The following is a 22,203-nucleotide window of genomic DNA, read 5'->3' on the forward strand; positions in this document are numbered from 1 at the left end:
TAATTAACGCCTTGCATTTATGGTGCACGTTTCCCAGAGTGCTTTGCGTATGGAAGAGGACCCACTTCATCGACCTCCATTATTTCAAGGGAAGGATTAACCTTCTTGGTCTGGGTGAATTCCATATACAGGACTTCAATAGATCAAGTAGTGCAGCCAGACACAAATTTCATAGACAAAAAAGGAGAAAAGTACACCATGTCAGCCCCAGTGTACTACAGCATATTCCAATACATTATGCACAACAAACTGGTACTCTCTGAACTGAGCTGCCGGCCTCTTGCTTTATTTCCTGTCCTTTCCAACTGCCCTTCAAAGCTTTGATGAGCATTCTTGATTTAAGAGATAAGATCACTTTAATGGCCATATACAATTTCTTGCATTAGGAATTTGTCTTTTCGCATACCCAAGCTTACTCTCCATGAGACACACAGACAGGGAGAGAAGCTTGGGGTCAGAGCGCAGGGTCAGCCATCTATACGGCTGCTCAGGGGCCCAACAGAATGGGATTCCTCCGCCGGCTCCGGGATACAAACCGGCAACCTTCCAGCCACAGTCGCAGATCCTCAGCCACAGAGCCACCCACCGCCATATAGTAATTGACTATTAGACGAATTACTTCACCAAACACTCATTAGTGAAAAACTAGCTCAGAGCGGTTAGCAATACTCTGCACTTTTCTGAAAATGGAAGATTTCCGTCTCCTTCCTTTAAGCCCTTCCTTCTTCAACAATCTGAAGCCCCAGTTTTCAATGAACAGCCCCCTTTGCTGTATTTTAAGCTGCACCTTTTCTGAAGTTGTTTTCCCAAGACAAAACGATTCCTGCCTTCCTTCTTCTCTCTGGTCTTAATTCTCCGACACATGTTTGAGTTTAGTACAAGTATAACCGTAGGTGATGTACATCGAGAGTCTTGTAATCAAGAGTGGCATGCAGGAGTGCTTTACTGTATTTGTGCATCAGGTCTGTAGACAAGAATTTATTCCCAACTGCATCAGGGCTGTTGCTTTTCCTCGCTTGTGTGCTTCAATTTGAAAACAAAATGCTAAAAGGTCAAATATTTTCCCAGCTAAGTATCCACCAAAGTCAACAATTTTATTACAACTGCAGTTACCAATCAGCACTTATTTTATAGAACAGATGTTCCTGTCTGACGCTACATTTATTGCTAAACATCCCGAACAACAACATCAACAAAACAGAAATGGAAATGAAAAAAATCATGTGCTTGCTTTAAAAAAATGAATTTGGTTTAAACTGAGATTCAACATTAATTGTTGAAGCTTTTTGGTCAGCTCTGCACCTTTCTTATATTCAGAAACCATATAGAGAACAGAGGCTCTCTGAAGTCACTGTTAATTTCTTTTGGTCGTATCAGCAAAAGCGTCGCTTCAAAGCAAGCAAAGTTTTGCAAAGGTAAAGACTATTTATGCCTACAAAAACTGGAAGAGAAACACTTTCATTTACCCATTTCCATCTGGGAGTAAAGACTTCCAGGAACAGAGTGGTTTCTCAACTCAGCCCAACCTTTGTCTCTCGTGCCTGTTCCCACTCCATTAACAGCACCTATCAGTGTCCCCATCGCAGAAGGAATGCCATTAGGTACACAATGTACACCTATACACTGAACAGCTGTGACTGCTCGTAACTGAAGCCTTGTGAAACAACTCATTACTTGGTCATTTGTCTTCCCCAGAAAAAAAACTACTTTGCAAAAGTAGAAAAACTGTGGTCTACATACAACAACAAAAACTTGCCTAGCTGTTGCACTGAAAGAGGCCAGGAAGTAATATCACCTTGCACACGCAATATTAGATTTGTGGTTCTATCTTAAAGGGCACAAGCTAGCAAGGTTTACTGTAACAAACGACCAGACTGCTGCATAGTGTGCTTGAAGCAGTTGTACTTTCCTGTTCCTAAATAGTATAGCTCTAAATACCCTCTGTCCCAGCATCCCCCGGGTGGGGTCCAGAGGTCTCCAAGAAATTTAGATAGATTATTCTTAGCTGTCGTTTCCGGGCAGTTCCCACACCGGCACAGACTCCACGACAGGCCTGGCTTCTCCTCCACCTTCATAATTCTCCCTTCACTCCAGTTAGCTGAGCTGCAGCCGAGTAGTCAGCACACAGAAACCACACCACTAACACCTCCTGTAACTTAAATGACACCCAACTGATCAGTAGCTCCCTAGGCCTGAACACTATGGTTTCAGATTCCTTCTGTGCACACAGCTGTCTTCCTGCTTTGACCTCAGATGCCCTAATATTGTGTTGCATTAGTCTGAGACAGTAGGACACTCAGTTTCTATTCTCCCCCTTAGGGCCCAGGGCAACAGTTCAAGGGGAGAGCAAAGCAGAGGGCAAATCAAGGCAGTCTGAAAACAAGTGCCGCTTTTCGTCACATTTTCTTAACCCATTAATGTCTGACCTCCACCGGTAGAAGGAGAAGAATCTCTTTCTCCCCCACTACAAGTTCACTAATGGGAGTCCACGAAGTGAATGTAGGCTGACCACAGCAGACATGGCCAAGTCCGACTCTTTGATAAACCGCCTCACCTGGTAAAACATAAGTGATATCCTGATTTCAGAAACAAGCTAGGAACAATCATACGTCACTTCACACCGCCCGTACGTGTAACTTTGGCTCACAGCACGAGCTCTACAGCACAGGGGTATCACGGGATCAAGCCCAGGCTGCATCATTAATCACACGGGACAGGGATTCCCAAATGGCGCAGGGCTGGCCGCTTCCTCCAGTTGGAGAAGGCTCTCCTTTAAGGCACTGCCGAGAATGCTACCCGTCACATGACGAATGGCTTGCACGCTGTGTAAGCCAAGGCCAATAGTAAACGATCATACCATACTGTGAAGGTACAAAAGAGCTGTGGGAGTCTGTAACAAGCTATGCAGCCATGTTGCTGTATCAAAGACCCTGGCTTCCTTCAACAAACTAGATCCTTGGACAGATTAACTACCGAACAGACTAAAAACAAATGGCCTCCTCTCGTTTGTGGATGTGCTTTAAAAACAGATTAATAATTTCATAGTGCTACTCTTTGTCCAAGTAAATGTATTTTGGCACCAAACTGGAGGTCAGCATCAATCGTTGCAGGTTCAGAATGCTGCCAACTGGATGAGTTTGTTTCCATGGAGACCGTAGAAGAATGGATGCAGTTTTCCTGTGTAGGTGCAGCTCCTCGTCCACACTGCGGACACCCACACGTGCTTTACACTGCTAGCATCCCGAGACTGAAGCGGCACAGAAACCAAATCAACCAGCCTGCCGCAGGGAATAACGCTGAGCATCTCCCTAACAGCAGAATCATTCTTGCACCACTCCTGCAAACAAGATACAAACAAGGCCCCAACAAAAGAAAATTAAAAAGTTATCTGCAGAAGTCACTTAACTGAAAGCCTAACAATGTACAGGTGAGGTGCGAGACACTTTCCTGAGGAGTTTAGGGTGGAGATTAAATTTCTAGGCTTACCTTGCCCCTATAAATATATACAATATACAGAGCCCTAGCCAAGACACACGCAAGAAACCTGTGGGACTGTTCGGCTTTATCGCTCCCCGCTGCAGTGTTATCACAAGCCTTCTGCGGGAGCATCTAGCTCAGGCCCTGCAGGAAGCACAAAGCTGGGTTGCCAAAAACTGCAGTGATGGTGCCTTCTCCCCTTTCTGCTTGGTGCTGCATGCCAGATTCATTACCTGTGCCTGTTTTATAATAACAGGAGGGTTCTATCGAACAGTTTTAACCAGGGGCTAACGAAGGTCCTGGCGCTTATGTCCACAGTCCCACAGTCCTGCCGAAAGGCGTCCGTGGAGAAGGTCCCAAGTGTGCGAGCATCGTGCATTCTGCCTCAGAGTGGGCGGCACTGAAACCTGAGTCATCTCTACTGCTGCATGACCGCGATTAGAGCTTCCTGTTAACACTAACACAGAACGCGGCACGCTCGGCCACAAGCAAGGAGACCAGAAGAAAAACAAAAACCACACAACTTTCTTGTCTCCACTCCAGTGCCCAAGCGCACGCACATGCTCAACAGGCAATCCTGGATATAACTTTCAAACACAAAATCTGCACTGCACAGCCTGGCATGATGCGCAAACCACTCGCACCTGGAGACTTCTAGAGTTTCACATGGAAATCAGGACCAGAATATAAAATAAATGAGTATCGGGTCCAGGTTCACAAACTGGGCCCATCAGGCTTAACAGTGACTGGAGTCCAGACACCCAGAGCTCAGGAAAAGCAGGCAATTAGGAATAAGGTCACTGCTGAAGCTAGTCCATGGGACAATACAGTATATGAGATCACAAGAATTCTGACCTCAAAACTCCTAACCATCAACCTTCTTAAATTTCCTTAAGTTCAACACTCAACTTGAAGTTCACAGAGTGCACCTGACCCCTCGTAGAGGGAAGCACATGAAGCTGGTTCTGAGTCCCCTGTGGGCACCTCCTCACACTGATAGTGGCAGGTGCCACTGATAGTGGTCATGTTCTCCTCTCGTTTGTGCATTATCCTCAAGAGGGATCATCCCTGTCCACCTGTACTGTTAGTAGGGGCCGGTCCCCTGGGCCTGGGCCTCCGACAGCAGCAGGAACAGATCTGGCTGGGTGGTCTGACTGCTCCAGATCCCCTCTCCTGGCGTCACGGCCTCCTGGCCTGTCTTGAGATCACCGATGGGAGGATTGCGACTGTGGGAATCAATGGTGCCAGTGTGGGCTGGCAGAGGCTTGGAGTGCTGCTGCTGGCACAACCAAACCTTGCTGCAAGGAGGCCCTGCTGTAGCTTCAACCACAATTAGTTTAGAGTCTTGCTGTTGCTCCTCAAAGTCAGGCTGAACCTACTCTTGTCGTCACTACAGGTAGCCCAATTTACAAAAGGTGCATCACGCTATTTAAAATGGAGCTAGAAAACTGAAACCCTCAACATTTAATTTAAAAACACATCCATATTGTCTTATAAAAAACACTCAAATCAAGATAAAGAATGAAGGGGCGTTGGTGGACTAGGAAGGGGCCCTGCTTGTAAGTAAAGGGATGTTAACCTCAGTCTCCTGGCTCAATTCCACTCTGGGCTTGTACCATCTTGCCTCCCGAAATTTCTCCCTTCATTTTATCTGCTGGTACATAAATACAGCCACACCTGCACTTCAGGGGTGGATGAAGTGGATCCCCTCCTGTAAGTAAAGCTATTATTTACCTATTATTTCTTACCGTTATCGTACATGGAACTGGAAGGCAAAGGACAAAACAGGTCCCAGGAAAAGGTAAGAACTGTGAAGGCAGCTGTTACAGGAGGGCACGTCTAAAGATAACTGGGCTGAGGCAAACCACCTGCGTGTCAAGACCATGAGAAACATAGGGCCACAGCAGAGGTGACCAAGCTCGACGCCTGTGCAAGCCATCGTGAACACAGACAGCGAGCACACTGAACCAATAGAGCATCTCCTGAAGAGCCCACGTCACTTTTCAAGCACCTTGTGCCGGAAATGGCATACCTGCTACCAAATCCACATTTTCTAAAAGAAGAATGAGTAGAAAAGCAACTCTCGCAGTCTGGCACATTCGGACTTACACATCATTGAACTCCTCCAAGCTCGTTGCAGGAGTGAAAACATCCAGGAGCCCAATCACCTGAAAGACAGAGAGACACAGTAAGATCTCGAGTACAGCACATAGTGCACCAAGATCTAAAGTGTAGAAGGTCAAGCAATTTTGGATTAATAGAAAACTTGCAGCCAAGTACGTTGTTTCTGCACGTGGACTATAAACAATGAACACTGTATACTACACTTTTTCCTTCTGTACAGGAGAGACGTGCAGTAAAGAAACAAAAGTTACCCAAATTCAAATGCAAGAAAATGCAAGCACTGAATTGTTAGCTGAAGCAGAAAGCATAGTTTAATTTCATTTCTCCAGGGTACTGCTTTCCTGAAAGGTGAATTAATGCTTTTTCGTGCAATGGCATCTTCTGCTCTACTACATTTTAAATTGCACTGCTGGTCAAAAGAAAATGTGTGAGTAGTCTTATCAGTCCTGACGCTGGTGTTTCTGCATGGAATTAAAAGGAAACAGTGCCAGAAGTCTGACATTTTTCAGGAGTACTCTGAAAAACAGACAGAGACACTTAAGAGAAACAAAGAATCTGACAGAAATGTAAGTGGGGTAAATTTCAGAAACCACCACTTGATGCGGTTATTCTTTGTCCTGTGTGAATCAGGCTTTATGAGACCACGTGTTATCTTTATAGTGGTTTGCAGGCTTGACATAACTACAAGACCTCAGTGTGTGGTCTTGGTCCAGTGCTGTTCTAAGTAGGTTCTTCCTCCAACTGTATTTCACTAAGCAGGACAGAAAATCTGGGTTAAGCCCTCTAAAACACTATGCCAACAAACTTTTAAACCCAATGTGGACAAGCACTTAAGTAATTTAATTTTAGGAAACATTACAGCACTGTTTAAAGGCACTTCTCTCTAAAACAAAAGTTACAAACAAGAGTTGGTTATATGAGCCTTCTTGCTTATCTGCTTACTGTTTGCTTATGAATTTGTAGATTCCACACTGCCATTTAAAGGATCCATGGCTATCAACATGCAACTGAACAGTTTACTCAAGACCCCCACAACCCTTTGTGTAAAGAAATTCCCCATTACTTGTTGTCCTTCAAACAAAAGTAGAAAATAAAAGTTGAACAATGAGCACTTACAAAATTTTAAACTATTCTTTACTGTGCGAAATCCTTCAAAGCAAGACACTTCACGAGACAGACAATTTGGAGACTGTAACTGCCTTGCAACAATTACTCTAATTACCAGAAAAGTTTATAAGCTGATGACTTGCGTTTATCGATAACCGAAACTCTCAGTATTTATTAAACCTCCTCACGTAAACTGTTCCAAAACAAGCAAAGGATCACGATACACACTCTTAAATCTCTGAAGAATCTCTGTAACACTTCTAAACGCTTGGTGAACATGACCTTTTGTGTTCGCATGTTTCTTGATGTTCAGAAGAAAGGGAAATTAGCTCAACTTGTGGCTTCTGAACATCCTTTAATTTCAGATGCGTAGGTGGGCATTCTTGAAGGTAATTTGTTTTAATTACTTGACAGAGGGCACAACTGAATGATATATAATTTGAAACTTTAGCAACTCAACTGGGCATGGATCTTCAGAAGGCATTTTCTTTGTTTTCAGGTTGTGGTGTCCTGTTTCAAGACCTCTCTTCTCAAAATTGTAAACAAATTGAGAGCTTTTTAGGCAAAAACAATTACACAGCCTGGCAAAGGGATTAAACAAACTAAAATAAATTCAATGCAAAGGCCCACTATTTTGAGAGTTGTTTAAATAAATGATGTTTGGGATAAAGACTGCCTTCAATTTGTACTTATTTGCTAGTGTCCAAACATCTGCATTGCTATTGAATCTCTGGCTCCATCTCAATGTAGGGAGTTTGACAACAAGAAATGCAATGCTGAGAGTGGCTGACACAGCACTCCATAAAGCCTTCCTCTTCTGCTCCAGACAGCTCAGTCTTGCATTGGGGCGATAAACATCTATCAGTTGTGCTGTTTGTACGTTAAGCAGCCATCAAGCCTGCTCGTGACTCAACAACAACATTCAGTTTCCCAGTGCTGTCACTGTTCAAAGACAAGCTTTCAGGTGTGCAGGAGGCACCCTATTTTCAACACTACCTTAACAAAAAACAAAAGATTTTTCTAGACCACGAGTGTAATATAAAAGCGTGAAATAAAATATTTTTTAAATGTATTTTTAACAAGTATTTTGCAGACTTAACTGAACAGCGTTCAAGGTTTCTCAAGTTTTCATTTTTTTTTACAAGTTGATAAAGCAAAAAAGCATATATACCGGTAGACGAATAAAAAAGATTTATAAGATGCTTGTTATTCAAAGCGGCTTAGACACGAGTCAATGGCTGCGGCTGTAGATACAATCACAATAAGGAGGCCGCAGGAAGCTTGTTGCTCTTTACAAATTAACATTTTCAGTCAGTGGCAGAGTCAAAGCTTCAATCAGGATTACAGGCTTTGACCCCTGTATCCCATCAGCCTCAGGCAGCACAGCTCTCCAGTTTTCAAGACCTGACGAGTACGCAAAATCCTCTAAGGCACTGGCAAAGTCCAGCGGACTTCTTCAGAATCAAAAGTGAAACACAAACCAGAGGACACAAGAGTGAACGATGTGAAAAGTGCACTTAAAACTAAGAACAGGAGGTGCGTCTTTACACAAAGGGCTGTGGGAGTCTGGAACAAGCGACGCACGCAATGTTGATGGGGATACTCTAGCTTCCTTCTAGAAACAACTGGGTGGATTCTGCTCACTGGAATGGCCGAATGGCCTCCTCTAGTATGTAACCTGTCTGGTGTTAGGGAGAGGGGTGTTGGCAGGTGACCGGCACCGAGCTGCCCGGGGGGTTCTCCTCAAGCAGGACTCACGTTCTCGTGCTTCATGTGCTTGAGCAGCCGCAGCTCCCGGTATGTCCTCTTGGCGTGAATGATGGACTGGAAAGGCCTGGACAGCTTCTTCACGGCCACCCGCAGGCCCGACTTCACATCGACGGCTGAGCTGCAGGGAAAAGGAAGGCACACCGACAACGTTATGTCATGATCAGAGAGAGGGCCTCGCAGCTCTGCGTGCCGCGTTCTGAATCACTTCCATTTCCCCAAGGGGTTCTTCTTCCTGTATTCACTACAGAGCAGCAGCACGGTCTTCAATTACAACGGATGCACTGGTTGGACTTCCCACAACGGGTCAATTCTTGTTGTCAGGAGCCATCAGAAATTTCTCCTGACATGAGACCGAGAAGCAGAAACATTTATTCCACTTCAATTGCCAAATTCCAGTAAACCGCTTTCCTAAAAATAGGCATCTCCCTCAAGACAAAGAATCTTTCTTGTAAGAATCCCTGCGTGCGCTTTTTTGGCCTTTCAAATACATTCAGTTGCACAACTTCAGCACAAACTGTTCCTCTCCTGACAAAAATAACATATTAAAAAAAAGGCGAAAGGCAAAGCTGTTCTGAAGTTTCCATAGCAGCCTGGCTGGTTTGTCATGGTAGGGTTTGAGCTCCGGCGACGGACAGGCTGGGGGAGGCTGGGAGAAACACGCGGACCCCACAGCACCAAATCTGGGGTACAGTCTCCCGCAAGAAACACAGACCCAAACATGTGCTCCTCACCAACTTTCACACAGGGCTGTACAATTGGAAAACAAAATCCCAGTACACTTCAATAAAAATCAGCCACAGCATGCAAGTGTCACGGGCCTTCTGTTTACACAAAGACGTCTCTTACTCAGACCTGGGTGCAGCAACAGACCACTGCAGGAGAATATTAGAGTGAGACACATTGGGAACAATCTGCTCAGCACAGGTTTTACAAAGGACAAAGTGGTGTGACGGCCCACAGCCCATTTTTCCACTTGGCCTTGAAAGGTCATGATAAAATCTTGAATGCCGTGACCCACGCAATGACATCTGCCAAGATACTGAAAGCAGAGAGAAAGCTGCAAGGCAGGTAATGACAAAAAGGTTAAAACCCATGACCATATGCTTTCAACAATATACATTACTGACTGAAATTTAAGGTGGCCTTGTATTTTAGGGGCATTTCCAAAAAGGAAAAGTTCATAAAATAAAAAATATACATACAGTAAACAAAAGCATTTTTGTTACCGTAATAGTTTCAGCCTGGAATGTGGGAGACTCTCTTGGCAGCGACACCTCAGGTGAGCTTGACCACCTGATACCGCAACAGGGTCAAAGGTCGCAGTGGGTGAACCCAGGAGGATTGACGATGCGACCTTTGGCTGTCTCATGGATGGGCGTTTGGTAAATACACCAGAAGGCACCTTTGCCAACAAGCAGTCTCGTCCCAGGTTGGAAGCCTCCTCATTGTGGAAAAACGACTAAGTCTTATAAGAAGTCAGCTGTCATGACTAGCAAAGAGTTGTGGAGCCAAATACACCCATCTCTCGATTCACATACGCAACTCGCTCCTCGAAAACAGTTGCTAACATGAAATATTGGAAAGCGTCTATTTCCACGACTTTTCCTGTCGAAACGTATGATTTGTTCCTGACGTCTAGAACATAATCCATAGCTGTTAACTGCCAAGGCAAGAACACTATTGCTTGTGATGATTCCTGTATTCCCCCTAGTACAGACAGATAAAGTGTGCAAGCACTGCAGGAGCACAGAGACAGCGAGGAAGCGTTTTGCTTGATGTCCTGCTGGGAGAATGGCATCCTGGTTCAGCTATAAAGGACATGTCTTTGCTGTAACAAAAATTGCTCCAAGTGTGAAAAACAGATATAGAAATGTGTACAGTTGTCGCTGTAGCAAAACAGGTGAACCGGGCGTTAGTAAATCAAGGGCTGGCTGAGGAAATGGGACAAGTGGTATGCGTCAGATCTTACCCCAAACACCACAGAAAGAGGCAGACACAGACTTCAGCTAATCCTTTAAATGTTCCGCTGTTGCTCGCCATTTCAAAATGAGAGAGAGAGGGGCTGGACTCTGGTTGCCACTGCCGTATTCGTCTGGGGCACGAGAACTTTATTTTCGCAGTTTCTGAGTGGAGAACATGGAGGTGCTTCTCTCAGTGATACAACACGATTCTCCACACCCTGGAAGGCAGTGCACTGTGCCCTGGTGCTCCAACGACATGGAATGATCTGCCAGCCCTTATCAGATATTACAAGTCAGTCAGCACTTTCAAATCCTGTCTTAACAGTCAACATTCATTTATGTACAGCCTCTGTTGGATTTCTTGTTTCCAGTCCAGTTGAGATGTCACGAAAGGTGAGATATAAAAAATTATCTTACATAAAAGTTATACTTTCAAACCTCTTCTGTTTACAAGTGCATTCTATGACGTTTCTGACAAGCACACAATACAACGATGTGCAAATAACTTCTGGGCTGTGTACTTACCGATTCTCTGTTTAATCTATTCCCATCGCTTTATGATCATTTAATTGAACAGGAAATTAAAACTCTAAAGAAATAAACCTTGTGTCCCTGCTGATCCTGGCTCCAATGGGTTATTAACAGTGTTGCTTTGCTGCGGTGCCATAATCCAAGCAGGTAAACAGATCCAGGGAGGCAAACAGATGCGCTCACACCACAAAGACCTGTCACATCAGAGTGAGCGATCCTGACACAGACAATACACGCACCGGGCAAAGTATCAGGAACCTTCAGCAAATAATCTTAACTACAGATGTGCTGTGCCTCTGCACAGGCCAACAAGGTGAGAGGAGTTTGTGACTAAAACGGCCATCTCCTAAGAAAGTCAGAAGAAGACGCACACAAGATGGATTTCCCACAGAGCCCTGAATTACAACAGCGTTACAGAGGGTTTTATAGTCCAGGTACAGCCATGGTCATCCTATGCTATTAATAACATGCACCTATATACTGTATAAACATGTGTTCACAAGTGACCATCACCAATTGTACTTAACTCATAGAAAATGGTTCCACTTATGACACAGTGGTTATTCCTGATGTTATTCCCACCTTTCATTACTCCTTAGGTGCCATGTACAATAGCAGGTGCCTATTTAAAATGCACTCAAGCCTGAAGCCTCAAGAGTAATGACCCCAGGCCAGAGTCAGATTTCTATAGCCTGCCGACAAGACATTCTATTCATTATTGCCAGCAGCCATATCACCCTTCAACTCACAACTAGCAACCTGCTGAAGCTCAGCAGGTGTGAGCCTGTCCAGTAACAGGATGGGAGACCTCCTGGGAAAAACAAAGTTTGCTGCGCGAAGTGGTGTTAGTGAGACCAGTAGGGGGCACTCACCCTGTGTTTTGTGAGGGTCCATATGTACCAGTATAGTGATGGGGACACTATATTGTCATCTTCGGATGAGATGTAAAAGCAAGGTCCTGGGGTTATTTAAAAACCTAGGACGTTTCTCGAAAAGAGTAGGAGTGTAACCCTGGTGTCCTGGACAAAATTTCCCATTGGCCCTTACCAATCATGGCCTCCTAATAATCCCCATCTATGAACTGGCTTCATTACTCTGTTCTCCTCCCCACTGATAGCTGATGTGTGGTGAGCGTACTGGTGCACTATGGCTGCCATCATATCATGCACGTGGATGTAGTGGTGGAGGGGAATCACCATTACCTGTAAAGCGCTTTGAGTGGAGTGTCCAGAAAAGCACTATATACGTGTAGGCTGGGGGTCCTAACAGTCTGGCCTGTCAGTCCGTATATGCAACACAAACACCAAGCACATGAGAGGAGGTACAAACCCTGCAGCACCTGGCAGTTTGCCAAGCCTGACACACTCCCGCAAGGGGTTCAAGCTGTAATGAGCTCAGCCAGTGTTGCTTAACTCCTTCAGACCCAGCACTCCAGTCATGATGACTGCAAGCAACTCTGTAACTGATCCCTGAACCCAGCTCCCAGCCAGACAAAAGAACAAGTGAAATGAGTTCATATCCTAGTGCACCAGCTCTCATTAACTTCTCTGGCTCTCCCGATGAACAGCCAGATCTCATCTCAGCAACAAAAGTAACGGTTGCCACATGCAAAGTCAAAAGGCCAGCTGGTGTTCTTTTTTTAGGGAACGTTCTTTTTAGGCCGCCATTTGTTTCCATGAATGAGTGCAAAGCGATGCTCCCAAATCACAAGGCTCCCAATTCCAAGCTACAAAAGGTGACAGAAAGTGTATTCTAAAAACTGCCTGTGGGGGATAAGGAGCAACTGAAGGAGGGCTACTTGTCCTGCTAGGTGTCGTCATCTTTAGAGCTCCATGCATTCTGATTTGTCACCTACACACAGCTCTCTGGCACAAGCACAAGTGTCAACTGATACAGAAGGAGCTGTACACGGAGAGCTACAACAATCAGTATTTAAGTTCCAGTTATCCTGGCTGAACAAATTCTGCTGATTCCATTATTCTAAAGGCAATAACATCATGAATTGTGTGTTCTGACTTTGAAATTTGCTTGTAAAAATCCTAACGGGTGGAAAGACAATAATAATAATAATAATAATAATAATAATAATAATAATAATAATAATTGCTTACACTTATATAGCGCTTTTCTGGACACTCCACTCAAAGCGCTTTACAGGTAATGGGGACTCCCCTCCACCACCACCAATGTGCAGCATCCACCTGGATGATGCGACGGCAGCCATAGTGCGCCAGAACGCTCACCACACACCAGCTATCAGTGGGGAGGAGAGCAGAGTAATGTAGCCGATTCATAGAGGGGGATTATTAGGAGGCCATGATTGGTAAGGGCCAATGGGAAATGTGGCCAGGACACCGGGGTTACACCCCTACTCTTTTCGAGAAATGCCCTGGGATTTTTAATAACCACAGAGAGTCAGGACCTCAGTTTTACATCTCATCCGAAGTCACTATACTAGGGCATTAGGACCCACACAGAGTTTTAATCCCACTAAAACCTCTTCCAGCAGCAACCTTAGTTTTTCCCAGGAGGTCTCCCATCCATGTACTGACCAGGCTCACACCTGCTTAGCTTCAGTGGGTTGCCAGTTGTGAGTTGCAGGGTGATATGGATGCTGGCATAAAATTGTAAAATTGTACTCATTTTCTTTTAGATGTGAACCTAACTTCAGTTACTAGAAATCAGAAGCTGGCTTTTTTCTTTGCTGTGGCTGTCGTCTTTTGCACTTAACAGCCACTGAACGCCAAGCTTGGAAGGCTGAATTAAAATGATATGCAAGCAGTATTCAGGAAGATCCCTACCAGCTAAATGGTGTTAAAAAAAAAAATCTGCAGAAAAATATTTCCTCAGCAGAAAAAAAAAAAAGATCATATTCAGCACACTTGCACAATGGAACTTTTTTAGAGGCTTTTTAACTGCAGAGACTGAAGTTCTGCTTTCTCTTTATTTCGTTCCACCTCGTCAACCTCATAAACAAGTACCATAAATCTCTGCCTCAATCCCAGTTTTCATTTTCATCGGCTTCCTCTTCAGTTAGAAACGATAAGCAGCGAGGAAACCGAAACGTCCATACCTCAGGGCCAACAGGCAAAAAACCTCCCAAACTTACAAAACCCAAAAATACCAACTGAAGGCTTAAAACTGACATTGAATTGAGCAGTGCGTGAGCTGCAGAATATTTGCCACACCCAAATCCAGCAGCCTAAGATTATGAAATCCTGAAAACAATTCCAATATTAGTCACCTATAGCAGGAACTACATGAGGAATTAACCTTTGGACTCTATTATCTGTGCTCAGCAACTCTCTGGCTCTGAAGAGTACAGAGTACTTTGCTCAATATCTTGTTATAGAGGGCAGAGTTGGATACAAACATCTGGAAAACAAAACACGCCATTCTTTTAACTTTGTTTTTGTTTTCTGGAGACTTTCTTAGAGACGGGACATTGCTCTTCAAAGCATATTAGGGTGAGGTTTTCTACATCAAGCTAGCTCAGAGCTCAGATTTCTGCAGAACATATCAAAGATGAACACAAGATTATTCAGAGACGCACACCGAAACGGAAAAATACTTAAAAGAGAGCTATTGGCTAAACAATGTTCCTGGAAGGAGCCTGTGTCTGCACATGCACGTGCACAGTGGATCAGCTTCACCTGGAATTTGCGGGAGAATTTCTGCAGCCAATCACCTGGAACTGGTGTCGAGTCATAAGAGGCCTCCAGTTTAGCTCACTGTCATCGCTGTGCAAAAGCAATCAATCTTGGTCTCAACTCCCGTTCGCAGGAAACGAGGAATGTTTCGAGAAAGTCTACTTGCTTGCTCCAGAGGCACCAACAAGTTTGTCGACAAAAGCACTGAAGGCGTTCCAGGAAAAGCTTGTCCGAATGCAAAGGGAGTGGATGTTACAGTCAAAATACCATTTCCTGTCACCACAAACCAGTTGGGCATCACCAAGCTCTATCTACTTCCGTGTTGCACAGCAGAATATGGCTTTAAAACATAATAACAACAACAACAACAACAACAACAACAACAACAACAACAACAACACTGTATTAACCCTATACAATTTCTTGCATTAGGAATTTGTCTTTTCGCATACCCCAGCTTTTTCTCCATGAGACACACAGACACACAGATAGAGAGAGAGCCTGGGGTCAGAGCGCAGGGTCTGCCATTGTACAGCGCCCCTGGAGCAGTTGGGGTTAAGGGCCTTGCTCAGGGGCCCAATAGAGTAGGATTCCTCTGCTGGCTATGGGATTTGAACCGGCAACCTTCCAGCCACAGGCGCAGATCCTTAGCCACAGAGCCACCGGTCCAGCCCCACATGAACTGTTCTTGAAACAGTGAAAGCTGTGCGTTAATTAGCACTTAACATCCCTGCATGGCTAGACTTTTAACATCCCTTGCTACACTGTCTACCGAACACAACAGTATTGGTATCCTGTCCCGATACAATGTTCCACACTTAGTTTGTATTTGCAGTGAATCACTGTTTGGCGAGCTGTACTTGCTTCACGATGATCGGGTCAAGTGAACAAGACGAGACAAATACGATGCTGGTCAAGTGAACTAATCCAATGCAGGGTGCCAGGGTCTGCTACTGTAGATATCTAAGTGTTCCGGCAAAACCCTTGAAATTCTGTATGTTTGACATACCGGGCGGTAATCATGCCCCACCTTGAGAACATTCATGGTTACAGGGCAACAGGAAGAGCCTGCTAAAAAAAGGGCAGAGCACTCACTGTTGGCTCCCATTATTACAAACAAGTAAAAAAACACAAAAAATTCTTGATGGCATGCCAAACAAGCAGCTTGATTCCAGACTGCCAGGAGATCATAATTCTCTCGCTCCGGCATTGTTTCAAAAGGCCCAGTTTTTGCAGAGTGGGGCAGAAACTCTTAGTGGCCAAAGCAAGGCAGGAAGGACAAGGCCAGTAGTTCCTAAGCCAGAAAGAGCTGCAGAGATCACAGCAGTCCGAAACAATCTTCTGAAAACAGGCAACATTTCCAATGGTCCCTTGCTCTGAACAGTCTGCTTATAAATCTTTGCCTCACATCCTCAATGCCGCCTTCAGCAGCTCAAGCAGAAATTTAAAAGCTTAGGGTCTGAGCATGCATTAGATTCAAAACACTGACATTTCAAGAACAGACGATTCGCTGGAAAAACTCCCATCTCTGCACATCCCCAGAGCCCTGTGACATCAGAAACATTCCTGGAGGAACAGTTTGGATCACAGGGGCAGATGATCCGAGCCCATCTTTCCAACCACGAGGAGCTCCGTGCCTTCCAGGACAGGCTGCTGTTAAAAGTCCCGAAACACCTTCCCGGGACATGACAAGCTGAAATCCTCTCCCGCTCTCAGAACGCAAACTGAACTTCCTGCGCAAAAATAAACAGGCCCTTCCTTTTCCCACTCTTCATCTCCAGCCTTGTTTGTGTTTACATAGAATAACCTAATTTATGGAAAAACCAGGAAGGAAAACTTTGGGGAAAACACATTTAGTTTCAAACCTGACTGATCTATGCTTCAGATATTATGAGGTCCACAAAATCCGCTACGTGAAAGTACAATAACATTCATGCTCAGTGCTGAGAATGTATAGATTTGAACACCCGAATTCTCTCAGGAGCTCTGAACTGCCCTCCCTCCAGAGGAGGCTCAGAGCTGAACCTTCTCCCGGGAGCACTACGATTGAGCTCCCCTGGCAAGACTTCATCAAGCTATGCTTGAGCGACGCTGTGCCAACACAAGCAATAAAACACTCCGCCTTCTAGAGAATGGAAGGATTTCATTTACAATCTCCCAGAACTTGGCAGCTAAAGGAAAACTTGATGGCGTTGGGGTGGGAAGGCAATGGGCTAACGCCCCAGGGCGTTAAAAACAAGGTTGTAAGTTTTCTTCTGTTCAAAAGTTTATTTATGAAATGCAACAGTTAAAAGTTGTTCCAACGTGTTTAAGAGCTCAAAACAATCACACAGCTCTAATTTATCCTACTATTAAATCAATTAAAGGTTCAATTGTCTAACAGCGCTCAGCTGGAACACAAACTGGCAGGCATGTGGGCCCTCTAGCACCAAAACTCGAAACACATGGACTACGCTAATGATGAACAGTATTATATATAATCTGCATCATTGTCCCAAATGGCTTTATATGTCATGTGGGATGTGATCATATTTCTGTTTTATTTTTATTAAGGATTTTTTCTCTCCAAGGTGGCAAAAATGTAAACTGATAACTTGCTCAAATCTGTTTTTTTGGTACTGAGTAGCACAAACACTAATTCATAAAGAGGTGTTTAACAATTTTTCCATCAGCTATGCATCACCCTTGTAACCTTCAGAGCCTCGCATAACACAGGGCTTTGCTGCAGCATTTTATGATACACCATTTTCTGTAAATCATGCAGCATGTTCTTATATCCCATGTTTCTGACGACTTAACAGAAGGGCAGAAATAAGCATTCAGACCCTGTGTATTCAATCTGATTCACTACGACATCCAACTGCTTCATTCTAAAATGAATGGGTATTCACTAAACCTAGAAGAGGCATCATTACCGCAAAAGGATCATTTAACGAATTATTAAACTTAATGACAAAGATTAACGTGGCAGATGGGTTTCTATTTCACCTTGCCAAATGCACATGCTAAATCCTATACTAAAAAAAATGATGCATGGTTTCAGGAACAGTAAATCATGACTGAGCCAAATACACAGTGCTGCTTTTAATGCACTGACTGCTTATGTGAAATAAAGCATGACTAACCACGTTGCTTAGCAGTGCATTATGAAGGCAATTTTTTCTATGCACAATACAAATGAAGCTTTAATAGAAAGCAATTTAGTGGAAGCTACATGGTCACAAACACTGATATAATCAGGATCAGCCCCAAGGCCTGAGCATACTCAATTTATTAACAGAGATTGATAAAGCTGTATGATTTAAATGTTCTTTCATTTGTCTTCCAACACAAAACAGAAGGGAAAAGGATATACTATCAGAAAGCACTTTGCCTTCTTTGAGGCTTTATTTATCACATACAGTAACTGATTGATTGGCAGTAATAATGCATCAATAGGAACTAAATGGAATACCTCCAGATCAAGGAGCCCATGCTCTGATATTTAGAGATTTTACAAGCATAACCATGCTACTAAGATCAATGGATTTGACAATAATAGGTTTGGTTTTAACATGGGGGATAGGTTTGGTGATGGAAGAATATATAAGCTTTTTGCTGGATTGGATGTTAAAACAGGCATTGCCAAGAGAAACTAAAACATCAAACCCTTAAAAGTAACAAGCCCTCTCCTGCCCTGAACAGAAATGAACGTTGCCAACAAGTGTCTGCAGATCCCCAGATTACGTAAGCTTTCCAGTATGTGAAGATTCTCTTTCTGTTCCTTGCCCAGGAAATGAAGGAAGTGCTCAGAAAGCTGTGATCACAGAGTGTGCACTTCCCCCTTCAAAGGCAGGACACTCTTCTCCTTACAAACCTTCAAGGTATGTTCACAGCTCAGCTTTTTGACCATTCCAAAACGGCCACCCCAGTGCAGTTAATTATCCTCCCATTCAGTTCAATAGTTTTTCTTTCTGTGTTCAGCTGCCTCAATCGACTTCAGCATGACTTGCAAATCTGCAACTGTGTCAGCTGTGAATCTCCGTCACCGTCACCCCGACTGCCACACCCCTGAGTGGGATCCCACGTTACTGCGAGTTTCGCTGCAGCTCTCCAGCCCACCAGAAGGCTGCGTTTTCATGTCGCTGTTATTTTCAGGTACTGACAGTTCAGGAGCACAGAGGTCTCTTAGCCAGTTGTCAGCCTCTCTTGCACAATGCTCTGGCAATGGGTCACTCGAGAATGAAGAACTGAGCAGTTTGTCCTTTTTTTGTTTGGGGAAATGAGCAAGGACGGCAGAAATACAGCGGGAGGAAAACAGACCTAGACATCTGTGGCAGAAATAGCACGTGACTGAAAAAAAACCACCAAACAATTGAATGCACAGCATCAGTCCCATGGAAAGCTTTTATGCTCCTGATTTCCATAAGCAGGTAGATGCCTTTCCCAGCTGGAGTGCTGCAACCTCACATTTTTGCAAAAAAAATGTCAAGGAAGTATTGCCAGTAACAGCTGCCTTTTGCTAAAGGGCAAAAAATCAACTTCATTTTTTATCCTTTCCATATCTGATCTTTAAACTTCCTACTGTGGTGTAAAAATTGGTGAAAACAGAGCAAAAGTGTGTGTGTTGAGGGGACAGATGAAAGATTTTGCCTTGCAGAGAACGAAGAGCTCAGTACAGAAGTATCTGTAACACAGATGTAGCCTATTACTTCCTTCCTGGGTGACTTTTAGCATTTATTCAAATCCTTCTTTGAAACATCTCCAGTGGATCCTTGCTGGCCACAATACTCCCACACCCTGCCGGACTGCCGTGCAGCCCTGAGGCCTGCTGGAAACGTGTGCAGCACTGCCCAGGGGTGCCAGCCGCCCTCAGCCACGCTCTCTCTACTTCCAGTCAGGCTGGGCCTGCCGCTCGGCAAATGGTTTCCTGTAAACCTGTTACGCCATCAAAACGGATAAGCTCCAAATAAATGCAATTAGCTTCCACACACCTCCCGCACATAGCAGCACAGAATGTCACAAAGCCAGGTTTGTCCCCCACCCTCATTAGACACACAAAGCAACAAGTGAATTGTACTATTATTGGTACATGTGTTGACCCTCCTTAGGCCTGTTTAAGAAAAACAGGTGCAGTCGTGCTGCTTGGTACAGAAACTAGTTCTTTAATGTACCGTAAGCAATGGCCTTAAGCTACCAACTGCCTGGTTTTGAAATGACAGCAGGACTGGGCGGGGGGGGGGGGGGATTTCTTGAAAATCACATGAATCAAAGACTGCTCCTAGAGGGGTTCTCCTGACCCCAAGCACAGGTTCTCCCACAGTGCTTTGATACTTTCCTCGAACAAGCCCAGCTCTGCTTAACCTTGTGCGAAGGGCTGAGGCTAAAAAAACCTCAACGATAGCACCTGCTGTGAGCTCTCTGGTGGCACCAGCTGGGGTTCTCCGCTGCGTTGCTTCCACACACAGTGCCTGGCACAGGCTAGAAAACTCCCACGGTTCCACACAATATAGCCCTCGCATCCATCAGCACTGAAGCACGAGCTTCCTTGCTAGGAAAACCTGCAGCAGCTCAAACTACTATGCAACAGGAGCCTTACCGGTTTCTGTGCAGATATTGGCCATGTCCCTTCTTCAGCACTGCTTAAAACAGGGCAGAGTTCAAGCGACAGAAGATACACTTTTAGTCACTAGCTGAGATAAGGTTTTCACTGCAGCAGTTTAGGACTGCGTCCACTTTGACAGAGCCCAGGATCGGAACAAGACTCTCTGCTGACGCAAGACAGCCTTTGAGAAAACGGAGACGAATGGAAGCGAAGACCACCAACAGGAATGTTGCTGGTTTTATTCTGCTACAGAAAAGGGACAGCTAAGTCATGTGAACAGCAGAAAGGATACAAGTGAGAAATAGGCCAGTCGGGTCCTCTGGCCCATATGGTAGTGCTTGGCTAACTGCACTAAGAATCTCATCCAGCAGTTTCTTGAAAGAAGCCAGAGTATCGGCTTCACCCACGTGGCTGGGTAGCTTGTTCCACACCGCCACATTCCCACAAGCTTCACAAACATAAATCCTGCTCGGTCTCCTCAGGCTGCCACACAGCTGCTAACACTACCACGAGGAATGCGTGCACTCCTATTCTCTCACTTGCGTCAAGGCACACTTTGCATGTCATTGCAGCGGGACCCACAGCACACCCGTCCTCTCAGTGAAGGCTGGGAACAGCAGGAGAGAGAAAGAATTCGAGGTGCCCCTTCTCACACACAAGCAAGGAGGTATGCGCGCCTCGGCTGGCAGATCCCTTTCCCGGGGAAACCAAAGATAAAACGATGCTTTCCATCACTCCACGGCAAACTAACTGGCGCGACATCTGCAATTCATTTCGGAAAGGAGACGAGGTCTTGCGCTGTACGTGACGCGCCGAGCAGTCAGTCAGCCGGATGGTTCCAACTAATCCTCCAGCCGGTGACTCATACCAGCAGGCAATTCCGAGGCGACTTCATTATGCAGTCTTACCTCAACCGACGACTGCTGCATACAATACGATCAGGCTACAGAAAATAAAAGCACATGGAGTCTCAGGATTGGAAACCCTGAAGAATGGAGAGGGACAAACGCTTGAAAATTCCTCAGGCATCTGTCAGGCTCTGAACTGTACGCGCACGCCGCGTCATAATATACAAGTCAAAGGCTATGTCGAGGTTTTGGTCATGTGTACACGGTCAATATGTCTTATGCAATGGCCGAGGTAAACCTCAGTATAATTCAAAACATGGGCGGTGCGGTTCAGGAATTCGCGAACTTGACGTTTCATTCCCGGAGAGCGACGTTAACCCAGACTTAGGAAATGAGTTTCGACGCAGTAAAAAAAAAAAGAAGTTGATCGTGTTCCTTTGCCAAGAAAGATGATGAAACCGTCATGTCTACTTGAAAGATATTAGAAAATGCACTGAACAGAACCAACGATGCGCAGTGTCACAATGTTTTTTATAACAACACTGCCTTGAAGCCCCCTCTACATTATAAACCGATTACTCCTAATATGTTGCGTAAAAACATGAAACTACATTTGTGCACTTCAGTGAGAGGCGCATCCTGTTCTTGACAGAATCGCAATGCTAATACTGCTATCTGTAAACAACAGTCATTCTCAAGTGAATGAGAAGAAACCCCGTCGCGTTACTTTTCCAGCTGAGCTGATGCTTTCCGTTACCCAGCCCTGGGAAAGATATGAAAATATCTGGCAACAGAAAGCGGCCTGTCGCTGGGGGTCATGTGCGAGTCACATTTCAGCCCCCAACACGACACAGCTTATCACTCCCGGGTGGTTGGTTTTGTTTGTCCATGATAAAGCGTCTCTTCGGGTCAGTAGACGGGTGCAAATCGTTCTGTACTGAAAGATTAACTAGGGGCTGCAACTGCAACAACAATAAATGACGGGGCTTCAACAAAAAGTCTCCAGAAAGCAATCGTGCTCAACTCAACGTTCTGCAATTGCACCACGACATACAAAGGGCTACTTCTGTCCTGCGCAACAAAATAAAAATAAAAACGATCCGACACAGATACAATCTAGTCAAAAGAAAATACTCCAGACAAGCCCCATT

General features: G+C 44.8%; 1 protein-coding gene across 2 annotated transcripts in view; it reads right to left on the reverse strand.

Moving 5' to 3' along the window:
• The window catches only part of mapk14b (mitogen-activated protein kinase 14b), a 38,340-nt gene that overhangs the window by 14,910 nt on the left and 1,227 nt on the right, over positions 1-22,203 (reverse strand). For both annotated transcript variants that reach the window (XM_088640217.1, XM_088640216.1), the window contains exons 2-3: positions 8,467-8,596; positions 5,587-5,645 (exon numbers count right to left, since the gene is read on the reverse strand). In XM_088640217.1, the coding sequence (XP_088496343.1) occupies positions 5,587-5,645; positions 8,467-8,596 (189 nt within the window). The remainder of the gene's footprint in view (positions 1-5,586; positions 5,646-8,466; positions 8,597-22,203) is intronic.

This window comes from Lepisosteus platostomus, chromosome 7, assembly GCF_059453375.1.
Source record: "Lepisosteus platostomus isolate fLepPlt1 chromosome 7, fLepPlt1.hap1, whole genome shotgun sequence".
NCBI lineage: Eukaryota > Metazoa > Chordata > Actinopteri > Semionotiformes > Lepisosteidae > Lepisosteus > Lepisosteus platostomus.